Consider the following 21782-nt stretch of genomic DNA (forward strand, 5'->3'; position numbering starts at 1 on the left):
CTTGAGCATTTAATATGGAATACCGTAATTGATTTATTGTGAAAGGAGGCTGTTTTTAGGCAGGCTTGTACAATACTGGCAGGACACGAAACCTAAACCCTTCTTGTAGCCAAAGAGGTATCTCTTTAACTTTAAAACCATAATTCATGACGCACTTCCAATAAAAGAACGCAGCCCTAAGGTCAACAAACAACTATTTGCTGGAGGGGTATCTTCTCTGTTGAAGTGATACATATTATTTTTATTTGTTTGTGACTTTGGTAACCTTTTAGTTTTTCACTGCCATCCTTGTGTAAATTATTTGTGCTTTGTATACGGTACCGGTAATTGTGTTTATTTGCCAACATAACAAAATAAACCTAACTTGTATTATAGTCGTTAGCTCAAATTTTTTGATGTTTGTTGCTGATCGCTATCTTCTCCACACTCTAGTAGGTACCTTATAACAGAAGGTTAGCAGCTCTGAGATCTGTGTCCTCATTTTGTTTGTACTCAGCTTGTCGAAAATTGGAATTATTTCTTAGTCATTTATCATTTTTTACAGTTATTTGTTTAGATGTATGGTATCAGGTTATTTCCTGATTCAGGACAAAACGTCGAGTTAAAATGTGTTACCATACTTTGTTAGTATTGCATTATTATTTTATTTTGTGTATGTTATTTAATCCAATTTAGTTGTTGTCTATCATCTACCTATAATATTCTAATTAAGTACTTCTCGGCAAAGCTTCCATAATTATGTTTTTTTAATTTATTACATAAACTCTGAAACAATCTAAGAGATCTAATTATCTGAATTGTTCCTCATTAACCCTATCTCAATACGAGCTGTTTTCATACACGGAAAGCATGTCACCAGCTATCTTAGCGCCGTGTTAATTAATCGCTAATAACGGGAGCTATGAAAATCACAGAGCCAAAATATTTACAAGATAATAGCCATGTGTATTGTGCGTATAGAAATAAAAATTTTACCCAACAAATTTATTGAAATGAAGTGTTTGAGATGAAAAAAGATCAGAAAGTCGGTTTTTATTCTAATTTCCTGAAAATAGTTTCAAAATTAAAATTTTTGAATTATATATAACATAGAGTAATGCTAAACTAAACAAAAAATTACTTTTGCTCATAAATATAAGGCATTTTGGGCGTTTTTACATTTCAAAGTAATTGCACTAACATTTATATTGCACTAACATTAACAAATATATAACTAGCATTGCATGAAAATGTGTAGCCACCTGAGACGAAATGCTTATTGTGAAAGGCAAGAAGGTAGAAAAATGACCAGTGTAGGTTTAGAAAATTAGCTAACAACAAATACTAAGAGTCAAAAAATTTCACATTTCTAGCATATTTGACTCTAAGAAATATTTCACTACTAGAGTGGGACATCCTCATAAAACCCTGTGTCGCTACAGATAGGGTTAAACATTACAAAAACATACGTATGTCAGAGCAAAGTATCATCATTTCATTGTGTGAAGTTTATGATCGGTTAGCACAAAAACCTAGGCTATATTAGTGCTGTTGACATTGTATTTAACGCGTCATTTTTCCACTATCTATTGCACAAATTCACTTTGTTTTTTTCTTTCTTTTTCCTTATTGAATGTAGCAGCTAACTTGTCCGATTGCTGTCTCCTTTTCATTCAGTGGGTACCGTATCGTTGGTTATTAATTCCTTTGTGGCTACTAATCTCACTGTATCTACTAGACAGAAAGATAAACCATTATAAGATTGCAAACTCGAAAGGAAAAAAATCGAAGGGATAAGCAAACGAGCTTCTTACATTGCACTTTAAGAGTTTGTCATGTGGATTTTCATTTGAAAATGATATCTGCTTGTGTCCTACTAAAACAGGCTTGTACAATGCAGTGAAATACGGTGATTACTTTTTTGGGTGTTCACATGTTTTGGGAAGTTTGAAAAACGTGCTTGATTTGCACAGTGACTCTGTGTCATATTACATCAGTTTATTTTGATATATGAACACTGAACAGCTACCGTATTGAGCAAACTGCAAACCTAGTAGTGTGTGTTTAAAGTCTGCTTAAAAAATGTGAACACCCAAAAAATGGTGACCATGCACCACTGGTACAATGGCTTGGGCTGCAAAACCTTTTAAATGTAGCCCATAAGGTGATTGAAACATTTTCTACTACAATTTGTGTTTTACATGCGGAGTTCTATGTGCTTTATAGCAGTGACATAGCAAAAACAATCCAAGATTTGCTATATCCAACACATTACAGCAAATGTACGATATTAAAAGGTAATCAAAACAGTACAATGATACCGTACTATTTGCAACTTCTAAGCTCACTTACGCTCCTACCAAAAGAAAATGAGTGTCACAGATTGTAATTTAGAGATCAACTTATTTACAGGACGCAAAGGCCTAGACAGCTTAAACCGGTTCAAGAACCTCTTCCTAAGATGCAAAAACGATACTTTTTTGTCATGATTACTCTACAAACTGTATGTACATTTTGCATACCATACTTGCACATTACTTCAACGCTTTAAAAGTCTCTATTCCTTTTAGGTTAGCAAGCTTACAGGATTAAAAGGGCTGCACACGCACTAGGAAATCAAGGTATGTAATTTTGGCCCTGAATGTGACTTGTCACTAAGCATTGTTTGCTATTTTATGGCTAGCAAAGAAATCAATCTGCAAATACCACCAACACATTTTTATTTGCAAGAGAATACACAAAATATTAACTGCAAATAACGTGAAATAGCAGTAGGACTTAAAGCTTCTTCAGTTGCTCTGCAAGAACATCATGAGCTTGACCTTCTTTTCCGTAGTCCCTAACGACGACACAGCTGCACCCCACAACTTTTCTGGGTTTTCCTTCTTGGTCGATTTTGCACAATCCAGACCATTCACCAAGTTTCTTTCCGTCATCAACTTTAAGCAAAGGTATCTGATGCTCATTGCAAAGAGCTTCAATAAGTTTCACATAACTTGGCTCATCGCAATTGTTGGCGAGAACACAAAGGTGAGCTTGGCGTTTGTCCAACGCACGAGCCGCTTCGTTCAAACCGCGTGCAAGGCCGTCATATATAACAGATGTTTTCAAAACCTCCTGAAGAGCAGTGTGCAAGTCCATAGGCCCGGTGGCTTCAATGGGAGCAGGAACATCATCTCCTTCGACGTCAGACATGATTAGTAAATTGTATGACAAACGAAGTCCTCGATGCGTCCGGATTTCAATTTAGCAATTTCTGAAAGAAAATGTCACAAAAGTGGCAAGCTGGTCTGATTGAAATCATGTTTCCATTTTATTTTCTAACAATGTTAAGTAAAAACAATTCAAATTGAAGTATCATCAATCGCCACACTTTGAGTTGTAGATTAAAGACAATTACTTATATCAACAATCTAACAACAAATTTATTACTTTTCTATATCTTTTATCTCAATTTACTTTTTAACTTCGTCACTGTGTTGCGACCGTGCCATGTTTTAAAGTGATAGTCCTGTTTTGGTGCCGTAAAAAGGGGTGATTAGGAACATGAAGGTGAATAAGAATAAATTTTTTAAATGAAATTATTTTGCAAAATTTTTTTGTGTTGATGCAGCTTAATAGTTTTTTCAAGTTGTTATTTCTAGGCATATCAAAAGTGTTAATCATTAAACTGCTGTTCAATTCGATTTATTTTTTCTTTGTCAGAAAACGACAGCAGTGATAAAGTTACAAATAGTGAACGGGAACAAAACCAACAAAAGGAAAAAATGGCAAAACCACAGAAGTTTAAAACATGCATCGATGCAGATTTAAAGGCTACGTAGATGAAAGTAAATTAAGCACGGCCACCAAACCTAACAGGCTAACAATTTAAAATAGAACCAGTTGTCTCCACATAGCCTACCTAAAGCAACTGGAGGTGTGCCAGTTGATGAAGCCATGCGAAGATGACTGAACCTAACAACCAATACAAAAAAGAAAAATCAAAAACACGAGCATTTAAGAATAAACTTACGGTACTGAGCTTATAATACAAAAAACTATGTAGGCTACAGTGTTTCGTTTTAAATAAAATGAAGGGCAGTGTTCGCAGCAAAAACAGTGGTAGGCAATGGTTTTAAAATAGAAATCGACAACTGATGGGTTCAAGAATTTAGATTCATTTTTATCTGAGCATGATATTAAAGTGATGATCATGAATGATGAAAAATGTAGTGAAGATAATATAAAAATGGTCTTGATAGCATGCAGGACTGCAGGTGACTTCGGTATCGGAGAGGGAAGGAGTTTCTTTGGAGTTTTTTCAAATGAATTTCCAACCAAACTACTGGTGAGTGATACAGCTTCATTGTTGTAATAGGCTCCTCTTGTAAAACAAATCTACACAATAAAATAACAGATGGTTATAAGTAGGGCAACCAATTTTTTGATCTAAAAACTTGAAATTTGACTTTATAATTTACAAATTTTGACCTAAATTTTGACAAATAACTTCATGCGTTTGCAACCCACATGCGAAATACAAAGCATATTAGAAATCAAGGATAACTTCTTTTTCTAATAAAATAAAAGAAAAATGTGGAAGACTCAACGACACCGCAGCTAACGAACAGGTAATGAAAGTCACTCGAAAAACTGCAAAAGATAAATATGGAGTGTCTTTAAAGTGCCCCTGACAGGTTGGATCCAAGTATAGTAACTTTTTCAAGCATTTCCTAGCGCAGAATTATGCTTAGCAAACTTTTTAATCTTAACCTCGTAGCTCGACTGGTTAGGGCGTAATTTAATCAAACGACTGCTCCGCAGCGCCATCACAGGCGAAACTCTATATTTCACTGCTCTGGGACGACTTTGGTGGTATTACGTCATCCTAAGTGGGCGTTGTTAGCAACAGATGAAACAAACGTTTCCTAGATGTAATTGGTGGATCACAGTTTGGTCGGAGTTGGTACAAGCGGTTGCTTTTTTCGAAGATTTATTGTTTTTTGCAGTTTAATAAAACTGTAGGCCTACTGATACGTTCCTACAAAACCTAAAATATACTTGAAGTAAAAAATGAAGAAATCGTACGAATCATCATTCATATTTAATTCATCATCACTATTCAAAAATAAATAAAAGTTCTCTCTCTCTCTCATAATGTGTCTTCAGTTGGCTATTGAAATCCGGTGTAACGGCCATCTGGATCTGGAAAATTGTTTCGGATTCGCTAAACAATGCATGACGGCATCACAATCCGATTGTTGCTTCCGAGAGCATCACCTTGGAGTATCCACTCCAACACATGCCTGTAGGCATTTTTACTTGAGTGGTATTAACAAAATCATCTTCAGTGAAGTGAAGAGAACATATACGATTAGATTTGTATGGCCCATCCCACTTTTGAACACTTGAAGAAAACTTTGACCATTTTCTTCTCAGCATCTTGTTTTGTGGGAAAGTGTGAAAAGAAAGTACCCGGTCTTTGTCACTGACAATGTCAAATAAACGGCAATTTGTAGGCATTGCCTCAACCATAAATTAAAGGTACTGTTTGTGAGATACTGTTGTTACAGTGCAAATGGCTATAGCCAGATTAGGACAAATAAAAAAGTATGAAAATTGTAGCCCTATGAAACTGCAATTTCAATTGAATTGAGATACTGTTTGATAAAAGTAAACTCAACCTATTTGATCGAAACCTGATAGTAATAATAACTTCACTTTTTCATTTCGGTAATTCTTAATTTGCACATGCGTTAGACCAACAGAGCCCCACACATTCACGTTTTGCGGTAGTCGTACCATACTTTACCAAGTCATCACAGAGAAAGAATGTATCCTTCCCGCTTACTGTGACGTCACAGCGGTGTTGCCGTTTTTATTTTCGCAATTGAATGAGTGCCAGATTCGCCGATGTCAACGAAAGTTTGCCAGCGTGTAACTTAGTAGCCTGTTGATATTTTTTACGATTTGCTGGTCAGGGAAGTTTGTTAGTGTAATCTTTTTGGTATCTTAGGTAAATTTAGCGAATTTATTTACCTGTCAGAGGCACTTTAAATATCCCGAAATTGCTGAGAGGGTTCTGCAGTATTATACTTCTAGCTAAAAACAAGTTTGAGAACATCAGGAAGCAAATAGCCTACTCAATACTATATGTAGGCTACAGTGTAATGGTTTGAGCATTCACCTAACCAAGAACAAAGACCATGTTACCTGCCTTCCATGTCTAGCTTAGGCTACTTAATATTCAATCGTCAGTAGTGGGCGAAACAAAATTATTACTTTAGAAATTGCAACAAATGGATTATTAAGTCAGAATAGCAACAAAAATTGCAACAAAAAATCAGTATCTGTGTAGCTTTAATGAAATATCAATAGAGAGAAGAAAAACTACGTTAAAAGAAAATCTTGACCTAACCATACAATTTGACTTTTTTTTTACTTAATAACTTTGAAACCTCTCTTCGTGTCAGCATAAAATTTTGTTTATGGACGTTTTATAAACTTTGAACAAGGCAGAAAAATTTTGACTTTATTGACTTTTGGTTGCCCTAGTTATAAGGTATTTTTAACAAGTATAATATACATAGTTCGGCTAATTAAAGGTGTATTGCATTGGTATCCTGTGATAGGTTGATTGATTGATTGATTGAATCTTTATCCTCGGACTGGGAAAGCTTCTTGCAGAGCTTAATCCTGGCAGTTTCGCATACTTGTAGAGGCTTTGAATCACTGACGCAGGCCCGGTCACCGAGATTGACAGAGTAAAGATTCCGATTGTTGAAGTCTTGTTGCCGGGGAACTATTCCATCTGTAGCGGACGCTGCTTTCAGCATGTCCACCCATACACAGCCATCAGTGGGATGGCAACATTCCTGGGCAAAGTCGGCAAGGAATGATAAGACACGAGGTCGATTACGCTGCTGTATTGTTTACTAACTCAACTCAGAAGATCAATGCTTGCTCACAACGTAATTGTTTATAGTTTTTAATCTTCGATCCAGCAACACAGAAAGTAAAGAAAAACACCGGAATATTAAAGCTCCACCACCAACAACTGGATACGAAATGTTGTCGCTGCTACATTGACAATAAACTGATCCAAACGTCATCCTGGCAGTGCCAAAAATAGAAAACAGTAGCAACAACGAAACTGATATATTGCTTTAGAATTACCAAGACTGATTTCTTGATACTGGTTTTAAGTTTTGACTTTTGATATTGCATTCAACTGATTTCCATATTGAAAGAACCGACTTTTCATATTGAACAAAAACTCAACAAACTATTGATTTTCACATAGCAAAAACTTAACACACTCTGATTTTTACATGTTGTAGAACTCTACAAAAGACTAAATTTCACATAGCAAACGACTGATTGATTTTCACATAGCAAACGGCTGATTGATTTTCACATAGCAAACGACTGATTGATTTTCACATAGCAAACGACTGATTGATTTTCACATAGCAAACGACTGATTGATTTAAAATCATGAGCTTAACTTCTTTAAGAAGGTACTAGTGTGAGATTGCGAGTTTTACATATGATCACACAACGCAACACGACTGCAATTCTACATAACGATGAACGAAGGTAGGAATTCGGCATAGTGACGTTGATTACAGAAGTTGAATTCCCGATTGCTGAATTGAATTCCCGAGACGTGCAGTTATGCGCTCAAGGCGGAGCTTTCTGGAAGATTCTAGTGACGTGTACGTGTGACGTCAGAGACGACAGAGCTCTCTGGCGCTACAGACACCCCCGCAAGAAGGAAAACGGGGTGGCCGTTTGACTTCTGATGAGATGTTTGCAGCATGAAATGAAACAGGCGAGGCACAAGATGCGTATTATAACATAGACACACGGTGAACAACAAGACGGGGTCGGATCCCCTCCGCACGGCGCGAGCGCTAACAGTTCCTCTGGTTCCGGGGAGCGGCTGGTCGGCTCTCGATTGGTAGAAGCAGAGGTCTCATGCGGCGGACATCCGGCCAGTGACAAGACTATTCTGTGCAACAAAAATGCGGTTAGTGAGGGGCGATAACAATCGTGAATTACAATTACATACAGGTTACAATTACAACAACAAGATTACAACTACGACTACAAGGTTACAACTACAACTACAACAAGGTTACAACTACAAAAGGGTACAATCTAAACACAACGGTTACAGCAGGTGAGCACTGCGGAAGCATTTAATGCGTGTGTGCAGTGCTGCAGGTACAGAGACCAAACGATAGATACACTGAAAGCTTGATAGCTATGCGAAGCGACTGCGCGGAGAACCGGTCCAACAGGGCAGGAAGCAGTGGACAGATGAATGCGAGCAGCTGTGACGAAACAAGGCCAATAGGGCAGAAAGCGACGGGCAAGCTAGTCGCAAGCAACATGTCGGCTTATATCTATGACAGCTGGGCAAAAAGAGCAGGACAATGCCTATAGAGCAGAAAGCGACGGGCAAGCTAGCCGCAAGCAACATGTCGGCTTACATCTATGATATCACCTTAACAAGCAAGTACCTAACAACAGTGACTACAAGGGTGAACAACGAGGCGCTACGTGAACAAAACAACGGTGAACTGACAAGGATTATAACAAGTAACATATACAGGAAATGTGTTGCGTCGCACGCTTAGATGGAAGAAGCGCAGCTCCTAAAGACAACTACAGAGCAGGGAACTACTAAACGAGAGAGTGATTAACTGAGGAAATGTATGCAGTTTCAAGTCTTACCCAGGACTAAGAGGTGGTTAAGAGCTACTGTAATGATTCGATAACTGTATGCAAAAACGGTGGCTACGCTAACTACGGAAAGACGGGATGGATGGATAGATGGATGCAGTTTTACGTCGTACCCAGGACGGAGACTGCTGTAATTAATGCGATACCGTAACTGTATGCAAGAACGGCACCTAGCTGATGAAAGATGGGATGGAGGGATGCAGTTTTACGTCGTACCCAGGACGGCTGGATGGATGCAGTTTTACGTCATGCCCAGGACGGAGAACTAAACAGTGAATGTGCAACAAAGCCTAAGATACCTACAGGCACCACAGTCCAGACGGGGGCGAAACACATTGTCATCGCTGCTGTAAAGACGCCCCGGTCGCGAGCAACCCGTGAGGCAACGACCAAGGACGACAACGGCGAGGGAGATAAAAAGGCTTACGGCTACTACGATAATGTAAAAAGAGTATTCAAACATCATGAATTAATGTTACTTAACTTGAGTTCCACGGCGTCGTCGTTGAAGGAGCGTCCGATGAAAGGCAGGCTTGTTGTAATCCGTGATGTAATCCAGAATAATCCAGTGCATCCAGTGATCAGTTCACATTCAGTCAATTCACAGTTAAGTCAAGTAATTAATTCACAGTGAGATCACGTCGTTACAGCTCACAGTTAGCAAAACGAATCACGTCGGGAAGATCACGTCGAAGATCACGTCGGGGAGATCACGTCGGGGTCACCAGAAATATGTAGCGGACGCTGCTTTCAGCATGTCCACCCATACACAGCCATCAGTGGGATGGCAACATTCCTGGGCAAAGTCGGCAAGGAATGATAGGACACGAGGTCGATTACGCTGCTGTATTGTTTACTAACTCAACTCAGAAGATCAATGCTTGCTCACAACGTAATTGTTTATAGTTTTTAATCTTCGATCCAGCAACACAGAAAGTAAAGGAAAACACCGGAATATTAAAGCTCCACCACCAACAACTGGATACGAAATGTTGTCGCTGCTACATTAACAATAAACTGATCCAAACGTCATCCTGGCAGTGCCAAAAATAGAAAACAGTAGCAACAACGAAACTGATATGAAGAAAGGCGTTCTTCCCGGCTATCAGCACAAGGCTGATTACTCACTAGCACAGCGAGCTGCAGTGACGCTTCGCTAACCAGAACGGTGTAGCTTCCACGCCAGCCATTGAGACCTCCAATTAAACGTTTAAGTTATTTTGGCAGCCGATTGTAGCATCGAATAGACAGCGATAGACACGTGTTTCGCCCATGAGGCTGGGCTCATCAGTATCGCACCGTATTCTTGCCACTTGAGTAATCGACCGCCGCTTTACCAGTCAGTTTAACTCTTATCTTTGTGGAAAGAAAGAGCCAACAAAACCAGCAGGTGCCAGGGGTAGGTCAATGTGAAGAAAGGCGTTCTTCCCGGCTATCAGCACAAGGCTGATTACTCACTAGCACAGCGAGCAGCAGTGACGCTTCGCTAACCAGAACGGTGTAGCTTCCACGCCAGCCATTGAGACCTCCAATTAAACGTTTAAGTTATTTTTTTGGCAGCCGATTGTAGCATCGAATAGACAGCGATAGACACGTGTTTCGCCCATGAGGCTGGGCTCATCAGTATCGCACCGTATTCTTGCCACTTGAGTAATCGACCGCCGCTTTACCAGTCAGTTTAACTCTTATCTTTGTGGAAAGAAAGAGCCAACAAAACCAGCAGGTGCCAGGGGTAGGTCAATGTGAAGAAAGGCGTTCTTCCCGGCTATCAGCACAAGGCTGATTACTCACTAGCACAGCGAGCTGCAGTGACGCTTCGCTAACCAGAACGGTGTAGCTTCCACGCCAGCCATTGAGACCTCCAATTAAACGTTTAAGTTATTTTTTTGGCAGCCGATTGTAGCATCGAATAGACAGCGATAGACACGTGTTTCGCCCATGAGGCTGGGCTCATCAGTATCGCACCGTATTCTTGCCACTTGAGTAATCGACCGCCGCTTTACCAGTCAGTTTAACTCTTATCTTTGTGGAAAGAAAGAGCCAACAAAACCAGCAGGTGCCAGGGGTAGGTCAATGTGAAGAAAGGCGTTCTTCCCGGCTATCAGCACAAGGCTGATTACTCACTAGCACAGCGAGCTGCAGTGACGCTTCGCTAACCAGAACGGTGTAGCTTCCACGCCAGCCATTGAGACCTCCAATTAAACGTTTAAGTTATTTTGGCAGCCGATTGTAGCATCGAATAGACAGCGATAGACACGTGTTTCGCCCATGAGGCTGGGCTCATCAGTATCGCACCGCATTCTTGCCACTTGAGTAATCGACCGCCGCTTTAAGCACCTGCTGGTTTTGTTGGCTCTTTCTTTCCACAAAGATAAGAGTTAAACTGACTGGTAAAGCGGCGGTCGATTACTCAAGTGGCAATTCGGTATTAAGGGAGATCGTGGGGCATGTGCCTGCCGAATGGCAACCCGGGCTTTCCATAGATAGTACGGTTCCACAGCACGTGGAAGCGGGCGGTGCCGATCTGCGTCCTGACATCGTCCTGCAACGCCCTGACGGTGTCACGGTCGTATGTGACGTCACATGTCCGTTCGACAACGGCGCGGATTCTCTTCGAAAAGCCGCCGACAGGAAACACGACAAGTACGGCGAGTTATGTGTCAACATAAAGGAAGACAGGAAGCGCCCTTGCAGGGACGTCCTGTCACTTCCGTTCGTCGTAGGCTCCCTCGGGAGCTATGCCCCGATGAGCTCTCGAGCTCTGACGGCCTTGGGCGTTCCTACTCGTGGGGTAGCAGAGGTGGCTAGAAAAGTGGCTTCCCTCTCAATCAAAGGATCCTTCCGCGTCTGGAAAGCTTGGAACGCCGGGCTCACTTGTGGAGGGGCTACGTCATAGAAAAGACGACATCAGCGATCAGAAACTTATTCCCCAATAACGTTGCAGTAAGTATCCGGGCGCGCAAGACAGCAAACCGTTTAGACGTTATAACCTTATAACAATATTGGCTTAAAATTGATCACCTTATGTCATCACCTTATTTCTATAAACCTGCGCCATTTCTTTTATATGATACTCCAGTCTCTTCAAAAACAACCATTCTAAAGTAAAAAGGAAGGAAATAAAATACCTCATGTACATTGTGACTTGAGACTGGTTTAATAGCAATTAAGCAATTTCAATCCTCACTAGATTCTCTATGTACTAATCAATCAATTGTTTCGAACTGTCATACGCTGCTTTCGCCTCGTAACGCTGTTCTTGCCCGCTCGGATCAACATCGCTCCGCTTTCAATGCATTGATCAACACGATCCCCTGATCAACTCGATGCAGCCTCAAAACTTCTACCCCAATTTTCTATTTTTACCGGTAATGCAGCCTATCAGTGCCTCTGGTTTCGATCGCTAGCCTCCCCGACCCAGCTGGGCGAACCTGCCTCAACGTCTGGCCAGTGCACATCCGTGCTCGCCGAATGAAAGCTTACTCTTCTCCAGTGAGTATTAATTACACTCCCACCTATATATATATATATATTTTTTTTTTTTTGATTACAGTATATTGATTCATCGAGCCTCTGCTCCACATTTTTATTGAATATTCGTCTGCCACGAGAGCCAAATTATCCTTAAATGGTTCGACTCTCTTCCTCGTGGGAGACCCCAATTTTATCCGCTCTGCCTACTGGCAGACCGGGTATAAGAGTCAAAGTACCTGCGCGAGGACGCGTGAAGGAGACGTGGGCGCTGCCCGGCGGTCAATTACTGCCGGTTCCAGCGTCCACACACGACGGGTCGCCCGGTTCGTCGCAGGGCTTCTTTCTGGGCTATGCAGAAAGAGCCTGTCTCCCTGGCCCGCTCCGCCATTCTAAATTTGCGGACGGGCCATATAGTTTTTCGATCCACACTCTCCCTCCACAGGTACCTCGACTCCCCAGCCTGGCCCTCGCGACCTAAGCTGGTGGACTTAACCCTCCGGGTGCATCGTCACCCCATAAATCACGCCGCTCCCCGCCGCCACGGGGTGTGGCAGGCCGGTTTCTTAAAGTCTTCGACCTGGCTATGTTTGTTTGTGCTCTCTCGTCGTGTCAATTATTTGTACCCGTGCGCTGTTGATGCAAATAAAACAGTTTAACACAAATACGGTGCGATACTGATGAGCCCAGCCTCATGGGCGAAACACGTGTCTATCGCTGTCTATTCGATGCTACAATCGGCTGCCAAAATAACTTAAACGAAACTGATATATTGCTTTAGAATTACCAAGACTGATTTCTTGATACTGGTTTTAAGTTCTGACTTTTGATATTGCATTCAACTGATTTCCATATTGAAAGAACCGACTTTTCATATTGAACAAAAACTCAACAAACTATTGATTTTCACATAGCAAAAACTTAACACACTCTGATTTTTACATGTTGTAGAACTCTACAAAAGACTAAATTTCACATAGCAAACGACTGATTGATTTTCACATAGCAAACGGCTGATTGATTTTCACATAGCAAACGACTGATTGATTTTCACATAGCAAACGACTGATTGATTTTCACATAGCAAACGACTGATTGATTTAAAATCATGAGCTTAACTTCTTTAAGAAGGTACTAGTGTGAGATTGCGAGTTTTACATATGATCACACAACGCAACACGACTGCAATTCTACATAACGATGAACCAAGGTAGGAATTCGGCATAGTGACGTTGATTACAGAAGTTGAATTCCCGATTGCTGAATTGAATTCCCGAGACGTGCAGTTATGCGCTCAAGGCGGAGCTTTCTGGAAGATTCTAGTGACGTGTACGTGTGACGTCAGAGACGACAGAGCTCTCTGGCGCTACAGATCCATTAAATGCCGCTGAATGGAGAGCAGTCCTTAACGTGCGTTGCTCAAGCGCACACCCCGAGAGTCGAACCAGTGCCGCTTGATCTTGAAGCTTCTTCGTTCCAGAAGTGACGCGCTAACCAATTGAGCTATCGGAGCTAAGAAGCTATTAAGCTTCTTAGCCTACGTCTAGAAATGAAGAGCTTTTACTGATTGATGAACCTGCAAGATCCTTACAATGCTGCAAAAGTTCAGCCACTAAAGGAAAATCCTACAATCGAGAGGAAGCGTACTTGTCTAATTTACCAGAAATAGGCCAGTAGCTATAGCCTACCTGCCTTCGATTTGTATTGAGTTTGGCTTCATGAAAATCTTGTGAAAACAATGGGCTCAGAGGGAGATGGGTTTGTATATTTGAAAGAAAACTTTACTGTTAGAAAAACTGATGCCATAAGCTGTTTTTTTTTATATACATATATATTTTTTGGACCATGGCTTCAAAGAATAGCTAAGCCTCTCATGCTAAAGTGATAGGTTGGATTAAAGTCAGTAGCTGACAATCTTTTGAAAAATCTAAGAATGAGCAGTTTAGTGACACACTGACACTGTTGAGAACATATTAAAAGCATTGTTTTGTTTGTTAACATTCTTGTTGACTTTCTATCATTGTTTTTGGCTTTCGAATTTTTGTTGTAGCCTATGCTAAAAATAACAAAATACTGTATGGTGCTTAGGCTACTGATATCTTGAAACCTTGACGTGAAGTTTGACTTCAGATTTGTGCTTAGCGGCCGAAATTCAGGTAAGATCACCTATTTTCATAATCTGTATCAAAAACAATTTTTTTTTTATTGATCCGTATCGATAAGAGGTGAAAAGAGTAGGCCTATATCGGATCAACGCAAAGTCTAGTTTTAGCCTACCTTCTTCTTTCGTTTGAGACCAGATCAAATCAAATTTCAGGGCAGGTGATGGAGAGCCAGGTGAGTGTAGCTTCGTCCAGCGTTGCTATACCATGCGTTCCATTTGGTGCCTTATAGATCGGACATTCGAGAACGACATGGTCAGCAGTTTGTTCCTCCGCGCTGCATTCGCAGGCCGGTGAGGGAGCCAAACCCCACTTGTGCATGTTGGAATGGAAGCGACCGACTCCGGTTCGGATTCTGTTGAGCTTGACCCAAGTCGGCCGAGGCAGGTCCATACCAGGGGGGCGCGCCACCGGGTGAGGTATAAAACGATGTAGTTTGGTGTCGGTGGCACACCACGCTGCATTCCAATTGTCTTCCATGAAGTGTGCTGCGTTGATGGCATGATCGCTGAATGGATGTAGTAATTCAACAGCAGCTGGCACAAAGGGGTGTCTTGACTTTGATTGCCGGGGAGATTCCTGAGGTGGGATGTTGAGTTTTGCATGAAGCAAGTGGTTAGGATCCCCCGCCCGGCGAGCCAGGTGTATAAGGGCTCCCTTTCGGCGAAGCTCAGCAGGTTGGATGCCTGCGAGGATTGGTAAATACTCTGTTGGAGTTGGGCGCAGGCATCCAGTTACAGTTCGCAATGCGTCGTTGATTGGGCTGTCGATGAGACGGGTGTGGGCACTGCGGCACCAGGCAGGGGCGCAGTATTCAGCAGTGGAGTGGACCAACGCCAGGGTTGCAGTGCGCAAGGTGTCAGCACCTGCACCCCAAGTTGTGCCTGCCAAACGTCTCAGCAGGGCGACGCGAGATGTCAGCTTTTTGCGTAGTGACTGTAAATGGTGACGGTATGTGAGTGACCTGTCAAGTGTAACCCCCAAGGTATGTAGGTTTTGGGCAGGGCGGCAAAATTTTGCCGTTAACGGTCACTTTCAGGTCACGTTTTGCCTCCCTGTTGTTGAGATGGAAGGCTGCCGTCACAGTTTTACTTTCGCTGAGCTTCAGTTTCCATTGGTGAAGGTATCCAGATATGGTCGTCATGTCTTGGCTCAACGTCATTTCTAATGATTGCCAGTCTTTCGCAGAGTGCAAGATGGCCAAGTCATCAGCATATGCATATTTGTCAGATGTTGTTGATGGTAGGTCATGCATATAGACATTGAAAAGGAGGGGAGCCAAGACTGATCCCTGTGGGACACCGTTTTTGAGTCGCCGCAGTCTACTTGGCTTTCCGCTTCCGGTGGTAAGGGTAAAACTCCTGTTGTGGATGAGTTCCATGATCATTTTGACCATGTGCCTGTCAGGGAGTAGGCGGAGTAGTTTGTAGACTAGGCCACGGTGCCAAAAGTGTCATAGGCTGCTGTTAGGTCGATAAAGACAGCCCCCGCTTTCTTTTTTGCCTAGAAACTCTCCTCAATATCCTGAGTTAGTAGTGTGACTTGGTCTACAGTTGACCTCCCGTGTCGGAATCCAGCTTGTTCTTTGGGAAACAGTGGGTCAATTATTGGTTCGACACGAGCGTAGATCAGTCTCTCAAGGATCTTGAAAGGGATGCAGAGCAAGGAGATGGGGCGATAGCTCTTTGCATCGTCTAGTGGTTTGTTTGGCTTAGGGATCGCGACGACCAGAGATCTTCTCCATACTTTAGGAATCTTGAGGCGGCGCAGGCAGGACGACAGGAAATCGCATAACCAGGACTTTAGAACATAACCAGCGTGCATGATAAGCTCTGGACATATCCTATCTGGACCAGGGGCCTTACCAGGTTTTAGGTGCTTGAGGGCAGCATTAAATTCGCTCCGTGAGAAGGAGCTAGAAATGCTCTCCTGGTCGGGTGTGTTGATCTTCCATAGCTTTTTCACTTCTTTGGTAACAAACCGATCGGAGGTACGATCACACGGCTTATATATCCCATTTTTTATTACCTGCGATGCGATCTTATTAGCAGGAATGGGACATTGTCGGGGTGATTGTCTTGATCGTCCCGTAAGGTTATTGAGTGTGCTCCACGTTGTACGGCTTGAGTGCGAGAGATCGATAGATTGGATAGTCTCTGTCCAGCGTTCTTTTCTTTTTGCATCGAGTCTTTCCAGAAGAGCCTTGGCGGCTGAGGGTGTTGTTTGACCATCTGAAGAGCTAACAAAAGATTGGTAGAGGCGCTCGCACTCTGTATCCCAGCATGGAGTGTAGTTACTTCTACGACCTCGAGGGATGGCTTGTTTGGCACATGTTAAGATGGTGTTGCAAAAGTCCTGGTAGGCCTCGTCCACATTGTGACAGTTAGGTGGAGGTAACTCATTTGTGAACTTGTTGGTAAGGAGGCTAAAGCGATTCCAGTCGGCTTTACGGAAGTTCTACCGCTTGACTGGTTCACTCGGAATTGGTGTCTTGAGCGGTATTGCGGTAATGAGAGAAGGTCGGTGTTGGGACCGAGGGAACTTCTGTAGCACACGTCTGTCCGGAAGCTGATTGTCGTTGCCAGTGCTAGCAAAGGCCATGTCTGAGTTTGTTCCAGTGCCCCATCGCCCGGATGTAAAGCTGGCTTCATCTTTGGGTTTGTACAGTGGGGCATAGTTGTTATTTGATGCCCAGTTAGCCAGACATGCACCAGAAGGGCTGGTGATGCGGTTTCCCCAGTCGACGTGCTGGCAATTAAAATCGCCAGCATAGAGGCAGGGGTGGGGGTACACTGGGATGGCCGTCGGAGTGAATGGCGAGGGAGGTGGCTTGTAGATGTTTACGATTTTGTAGCCGTTGACGTCCACACTTAGCCATTCAATCTCTGAGTCTGAAGGGGATTGTTCAACCAGTCTCCAGTTCAGCTTCTCGTGGACAAATGTGGCTAAGCCGTGTGTCCTGCTTAGGATTGACCCAGCTAGTGAGTAATTTGGGATCACTAGCCTATCTGCGCTGTGGCAGTGGGTCTCCTGGAGGATGATGATAAGGGCCTTTTGTCGTTGAGCTATTCTTTGTACGACGTCGATTTTAGCAGTCGTAAGGCCTTCAACGTTAAGCTGTAGGATGTTGGGACTTCTGGCTTCTTTCTTCGAACTCTGGGACCGAGGGTTTATCCTTTTACCACCCCAGAGACGCCCTGATGTGTCTCTGTTTGTTGTCATTAGCCTGTTTTGTGCAGTTACCGGGACTCACCACGAGGAGGTTGACGACATGAGTCCCATTAGCCTACCTGAAAGTATCGAAGCAATACTTGTTACGGCCAATCTCTGTACAAATCAAACGTCATATAAAACCGTTCAAGTCTACTGAATATTACGTCATGGAACTTGCTAGAAAATGTGCCAAAATTGCACCATCGTTCATAAGACCTGTTTGGACCTGTTTGGGCCTGTTTAAACAGGAAATATTACATCAGCTTTAAACACCTGTTGGAATGACTTCATAATTGTCTTTCATTTATTGCGTCACAGTTACTTTCTACGTAAATTTGAGATATTGATATCTATTCTGGTCATTCGTAAAATGATTGTTTGAAAGTTGGCCGCACATTTAACTGTTGGCTTAGTGCTTGCTAGCTGGACAAAAGTTCCGTCTTTTATCCAAGTAATTTGTATTGTAGTGACAGTTTTTAGGTGTACGGCGTTGCACCAGCCATTTCGATAGCCTCGGGCTAATTTTACTGGAATACACTTTTGAATAGACGTTTCGAAAGTGTGTTTATTTTTCGGTCATTATATACAGACGAACGGATTAGGGAACTTTATGTTAAAATTTTCCCAAGAAGAGATTATGGTTTACCGCTGTGACCATAAAAAATAAAAGACGATTCTCTGTCTAGTGTTTGGCACAGAAGCACTTAGAAGCAAAGAAATAATAAAAGAAGATCTTATTGGTTGGTAGTCTAAAGAAGCAAAGAAAATTAAAGACATTTCTTCTCGGTAGGCAACTGAAGAACTTTAAGCTAAAAAGTAAAGACATTTCTTCTCAGTTTGGTACAGAAGAAAAATAACTTTGACATTTATTGGCAAGAAAGAAGATTAAAGGCAATCCATCTGTGCTTGAAGATTCAAGTGGAAGAATCCAAGCAAGTTTTGTGGACTTTAGGACTTCATACTCGTACAGCTACGGTATCGTGCATTTAAATTCTTTTTTGTATTTTTACGGTCTTTGCAGTTAAGTTTTTTATAACTACTGTAATTTTGTGTGTTTGTGTAACTTAATTTTTTAATTGTTAAATTTAGCCCTAACATTTAATATGTCTACACTCGGTGGTGACAGGGACTCGACCGCCGTCGACTCGACTGAGTTTAAGCCTGATGATGTTCTTTGCGGTCGGGCAGGCCATTCTGGGGAGGGACCCATTAACGATGAGGCTAAGTCAGTTCGAGAGGCCCGGCATCTTAGACGGGATATTTTGACTCAAATTGGGAAACTTTCTGTGGCCCTAGGTTCTTTGAGTGATAAGCAGGAACTGTTCATTTTTAGATCTAACTTATCTACTTTAGAAGAGGAATTAAGGCATTTCCATGCTCTTTTGAGTAAAATTGTTAACTCTGCAATCTTGGCAGAACTTCGTGATAGGGTAGATCCCGAATTTAACTCGTTAAAAAATAACTTCGAACAAAAAGAAAGTGATTTCTCAGATAGGTTAGATGCTGACATACATCCTGAGGATAGCGCCTCAAATGTAAGCACTAGGATGTCTGAGAGCTCGTCACGGATAGTTGCACAAATTAACCTACAGCTAAGACGAGAGGAGCTCCAGATCCAAGCCGAGGCCGAAGCAAGAGCTGCTGAGGCCGCCGCGAGAGCTGAGACCATACGAGTTGAGGCCGAAGCGAGAGCTGCTGAGGCCGCCGCGAGAGCTGAGGCCGTACGAGCTGAGGCTGCCGCGAAAGCCGAAGCGAGAGCTGCTGAGTTCGCACTCAAAGACGCACAGTTGAGGGCTGAACAACGTAAGGAGGTAGCTTTAGCTGAATATCGTTCTGAGTTGGGCTCCCGGCGTAGCTCTAGGAAGGGCTCTTCTAGGCATTCCAGAAGTGAACATCAATCGCAGTTTAATTTACCTAACCTTTTCCAGACGCCTGTTCAATCTGTAAGTGGACCTGTACAATCCACATGTTTTCCAGCTGTTTCAGGAGGTCTCGGGGCCGCGGCTAAGGGTCTTCCGAAGGCTGTAGAGCCAAGGTCTGCAAATTACAACCGAACTCCTCCCCCAGAGCGTACAGGTCACGGGGCCGCCATTAGCAGTAATGCTTTGCCCCCTTCAAAGTTTTCTGCGCCGCTAGTTGCTGATTGCCCAGCTACACGTAATTTAGGTGGTTGTGAGAGGCGTATCGTGTCTCCTGATTTTAACGTGTTTGAGGATCGTGATCAGGCTGTGCATGTGACTGAGCCCACTCAGCCCCTTAAGGGATATAGCTTGTCTTCTCCCGCTAAATCGAGTTCTCAACAGCAGGATTGCTTTTTTGAATACCAAAATAGTAGGACGTTCTTCGATAAGGCGGCCTTGATTGGTTACGATGGTAATAATATGCCATTTGTCTTCTTTAAAAATCGTGTTATGGCCTTGATGGCAGCTTCGCCCTTTAAGGGAACTCGTTTGACTTTGTTGCAAGCAGCTTGTGTTAGAACAGCTGCACAAACGATTGCTAATTTGGTTTCCGACACTCCTGGCTTGTCAGAGGAAGACAGGATAGAAATGTCGTTATCTCGCTTGTCCCAACGTTTTGGAGTTCGTGGAGGTCTTTTCGCAGAACCAGAAATTAGAAAGTATCGCTATGGTAGCAAATTGACTTCTATCTCTTCCAGTGATTTGAAAGAGTTTAAAGATGAATTGTCGCAGTGTTTGCTTTACGCGAAAGCTTATGGTCAGCGTGATAAATTAGAAGGACGTTTTGTTTTGGATTTGGCTAAACGACTCCCGTTTGACGCTAAGCAGCGTTATCTTGACTTTTTAGGTGATCAGTATGGTAGCACTGAGGAACCTACTTTTCAGAGTTTGTTTGATTTTGTAGTACGGGAGGAAACGCGCAAGTCGACTGATTTTAGCATTATGCTAATGGGCGATTCTGGTGAGTCGCAGCATTTTAAAAAGTTTGGCAAAGGAAAATTGCCTTCATGTCCGGTTAGGCAGACGTCGGTAAAACCCCATGATAATGTGATTTCAGGGAGTTCGCAGTACTCGACTGCTGTTGGCGCACCGCGCGGCGGTGTGGCCAGACATAGTGACATACCGGCGTGTTTTTGTTGTTCGTCACGTGGTCAAGTTGAATATCATTTTTTGTCTAATTGTAAAGAATTTTTGCGCTTGACACCTAAAGATCGGAGAGATGTCATTGTGAAAGCTGGCAAATGCTTGAATTGTTTGCGCCAGCATATGGTTAGAGACTGTAATCATGCAAATAACTGTCGTAAGTGTGGACCTACCAACGATAGGAAACACTATTTTCTTCTGCATGATTTTTATGTGACGTCACGTGATTCTCTGGATTTGGTCGGTAAAGATGAGGCTGGTGCCAGAGTTCCTGTGCGTAATGTTAAGATTGGAAATGTTAAAGCAGCCTTTAACCGCGTTACTGCTGCTCGTGTTTTGAATCCAATGACTGGCAAATCGAAGTTGGTGTATTGTCAGCATGATCCTGGTTCGCAGTTGACCTTTGTTTCGAGTGACTTGGTGTGCGAACTTGGTCTTAAACCGTATGATAAAGCGTCGTTTAAAATGGATACTCTGGCTGGTCAGAAACCTACTTGTGCTGACCTTGTTAAACTCAACATCCAGTCGTTAGAGACTGATGAACTGTTTTGTGATATAACCTCGGTGGTTAACCCAGCTTGGGCTGACGATGTTAAAACTTTACCCCATAAACAAGATTTAAGTGGTTTCCGTCATTTTCATGACGTGAATATGTTTCATTTGAATGATTGTAGTACTGTAGATGTACTGATTGGCAACGACAACGCTTATTTGATGTGTGCAAAAGAAGAGCGTGTTGGTGACAATCGTAGTGAACCGCATGCTTTGCTCACTCCTCTCGGTTGGTTGGCTTGTGGTGGTAAGTCACCCTTAGTTGAAAGCGTTGCTAAAGTGTGCAGAGTGCAGACGTCTTCAGAGTCGGATGTCATCTCTGGCTTTCAGCGTAAAATTGAGTCTCGCGATATGGAAATAGCAGACCTGAATAAAGTCATTCAGGATTTGACTTTGCAAAATGAAACCTGTGAATTGTCTCGCAATGATATTTTGGCTAGAGAACTTGTCGAACCGAATATTGAGTTGAAAGATGGTCGATTTGAGATACCTGTTCCGTTGAAGGAAGATATTGATCTACCTAACAATTTTGTGTTGGCGTCAGATAGAGCTGCTGCTTTAAGAAAGA

General features: G+C 42.5%; 1 protein-coding gene across 1 annotated transcript; it reads right to left on the bottom strand.

Moving 5' to 3' along the window:
* Positions 1-2682: 2682 nt before the first annotated feature.
* LOC145785675 (small ribosomal subunit protein eS12-like) lies at positions 2683-3249 on the bottom strand. Its single transcript, XM_082597362.1, has one exon. It carries the CDS (start codon positions 3172-3174, stop codon positions 2758-2760), a length of 417 nt encoding a protein of 138 aa, XP_082453488.1. The 5' UTR covers positions 3175-3249; the 3' UTR covers positions 2683-2757.
* Positions 3250-21782: the final 18533 nt, after the last annotated feature.

The sequence above is a fragment of the Aplidium turbinatum genome, chromosome 16 (assembly GCF_918807975.1).
Source record: "Aplidium turbinatum chromosome 16, kaAplTurb1.1, whole genome shotgun sequence".
NCBI lineage: Eukaryota > Metazoa > Chordata > Ascidiacea > Aplousobranchia > Polyclinidae > Aplidium > Aplidium turbinatum.

Coding starts and splice junctions, on each gene's coding strand:
- LOC145785675 (XM_082597362.1), bottom strand. CDS start 3,174: ATGTCTGACGTCGAAGGAGATGATGTTCCTGCTCCCATTGAAGCCACC.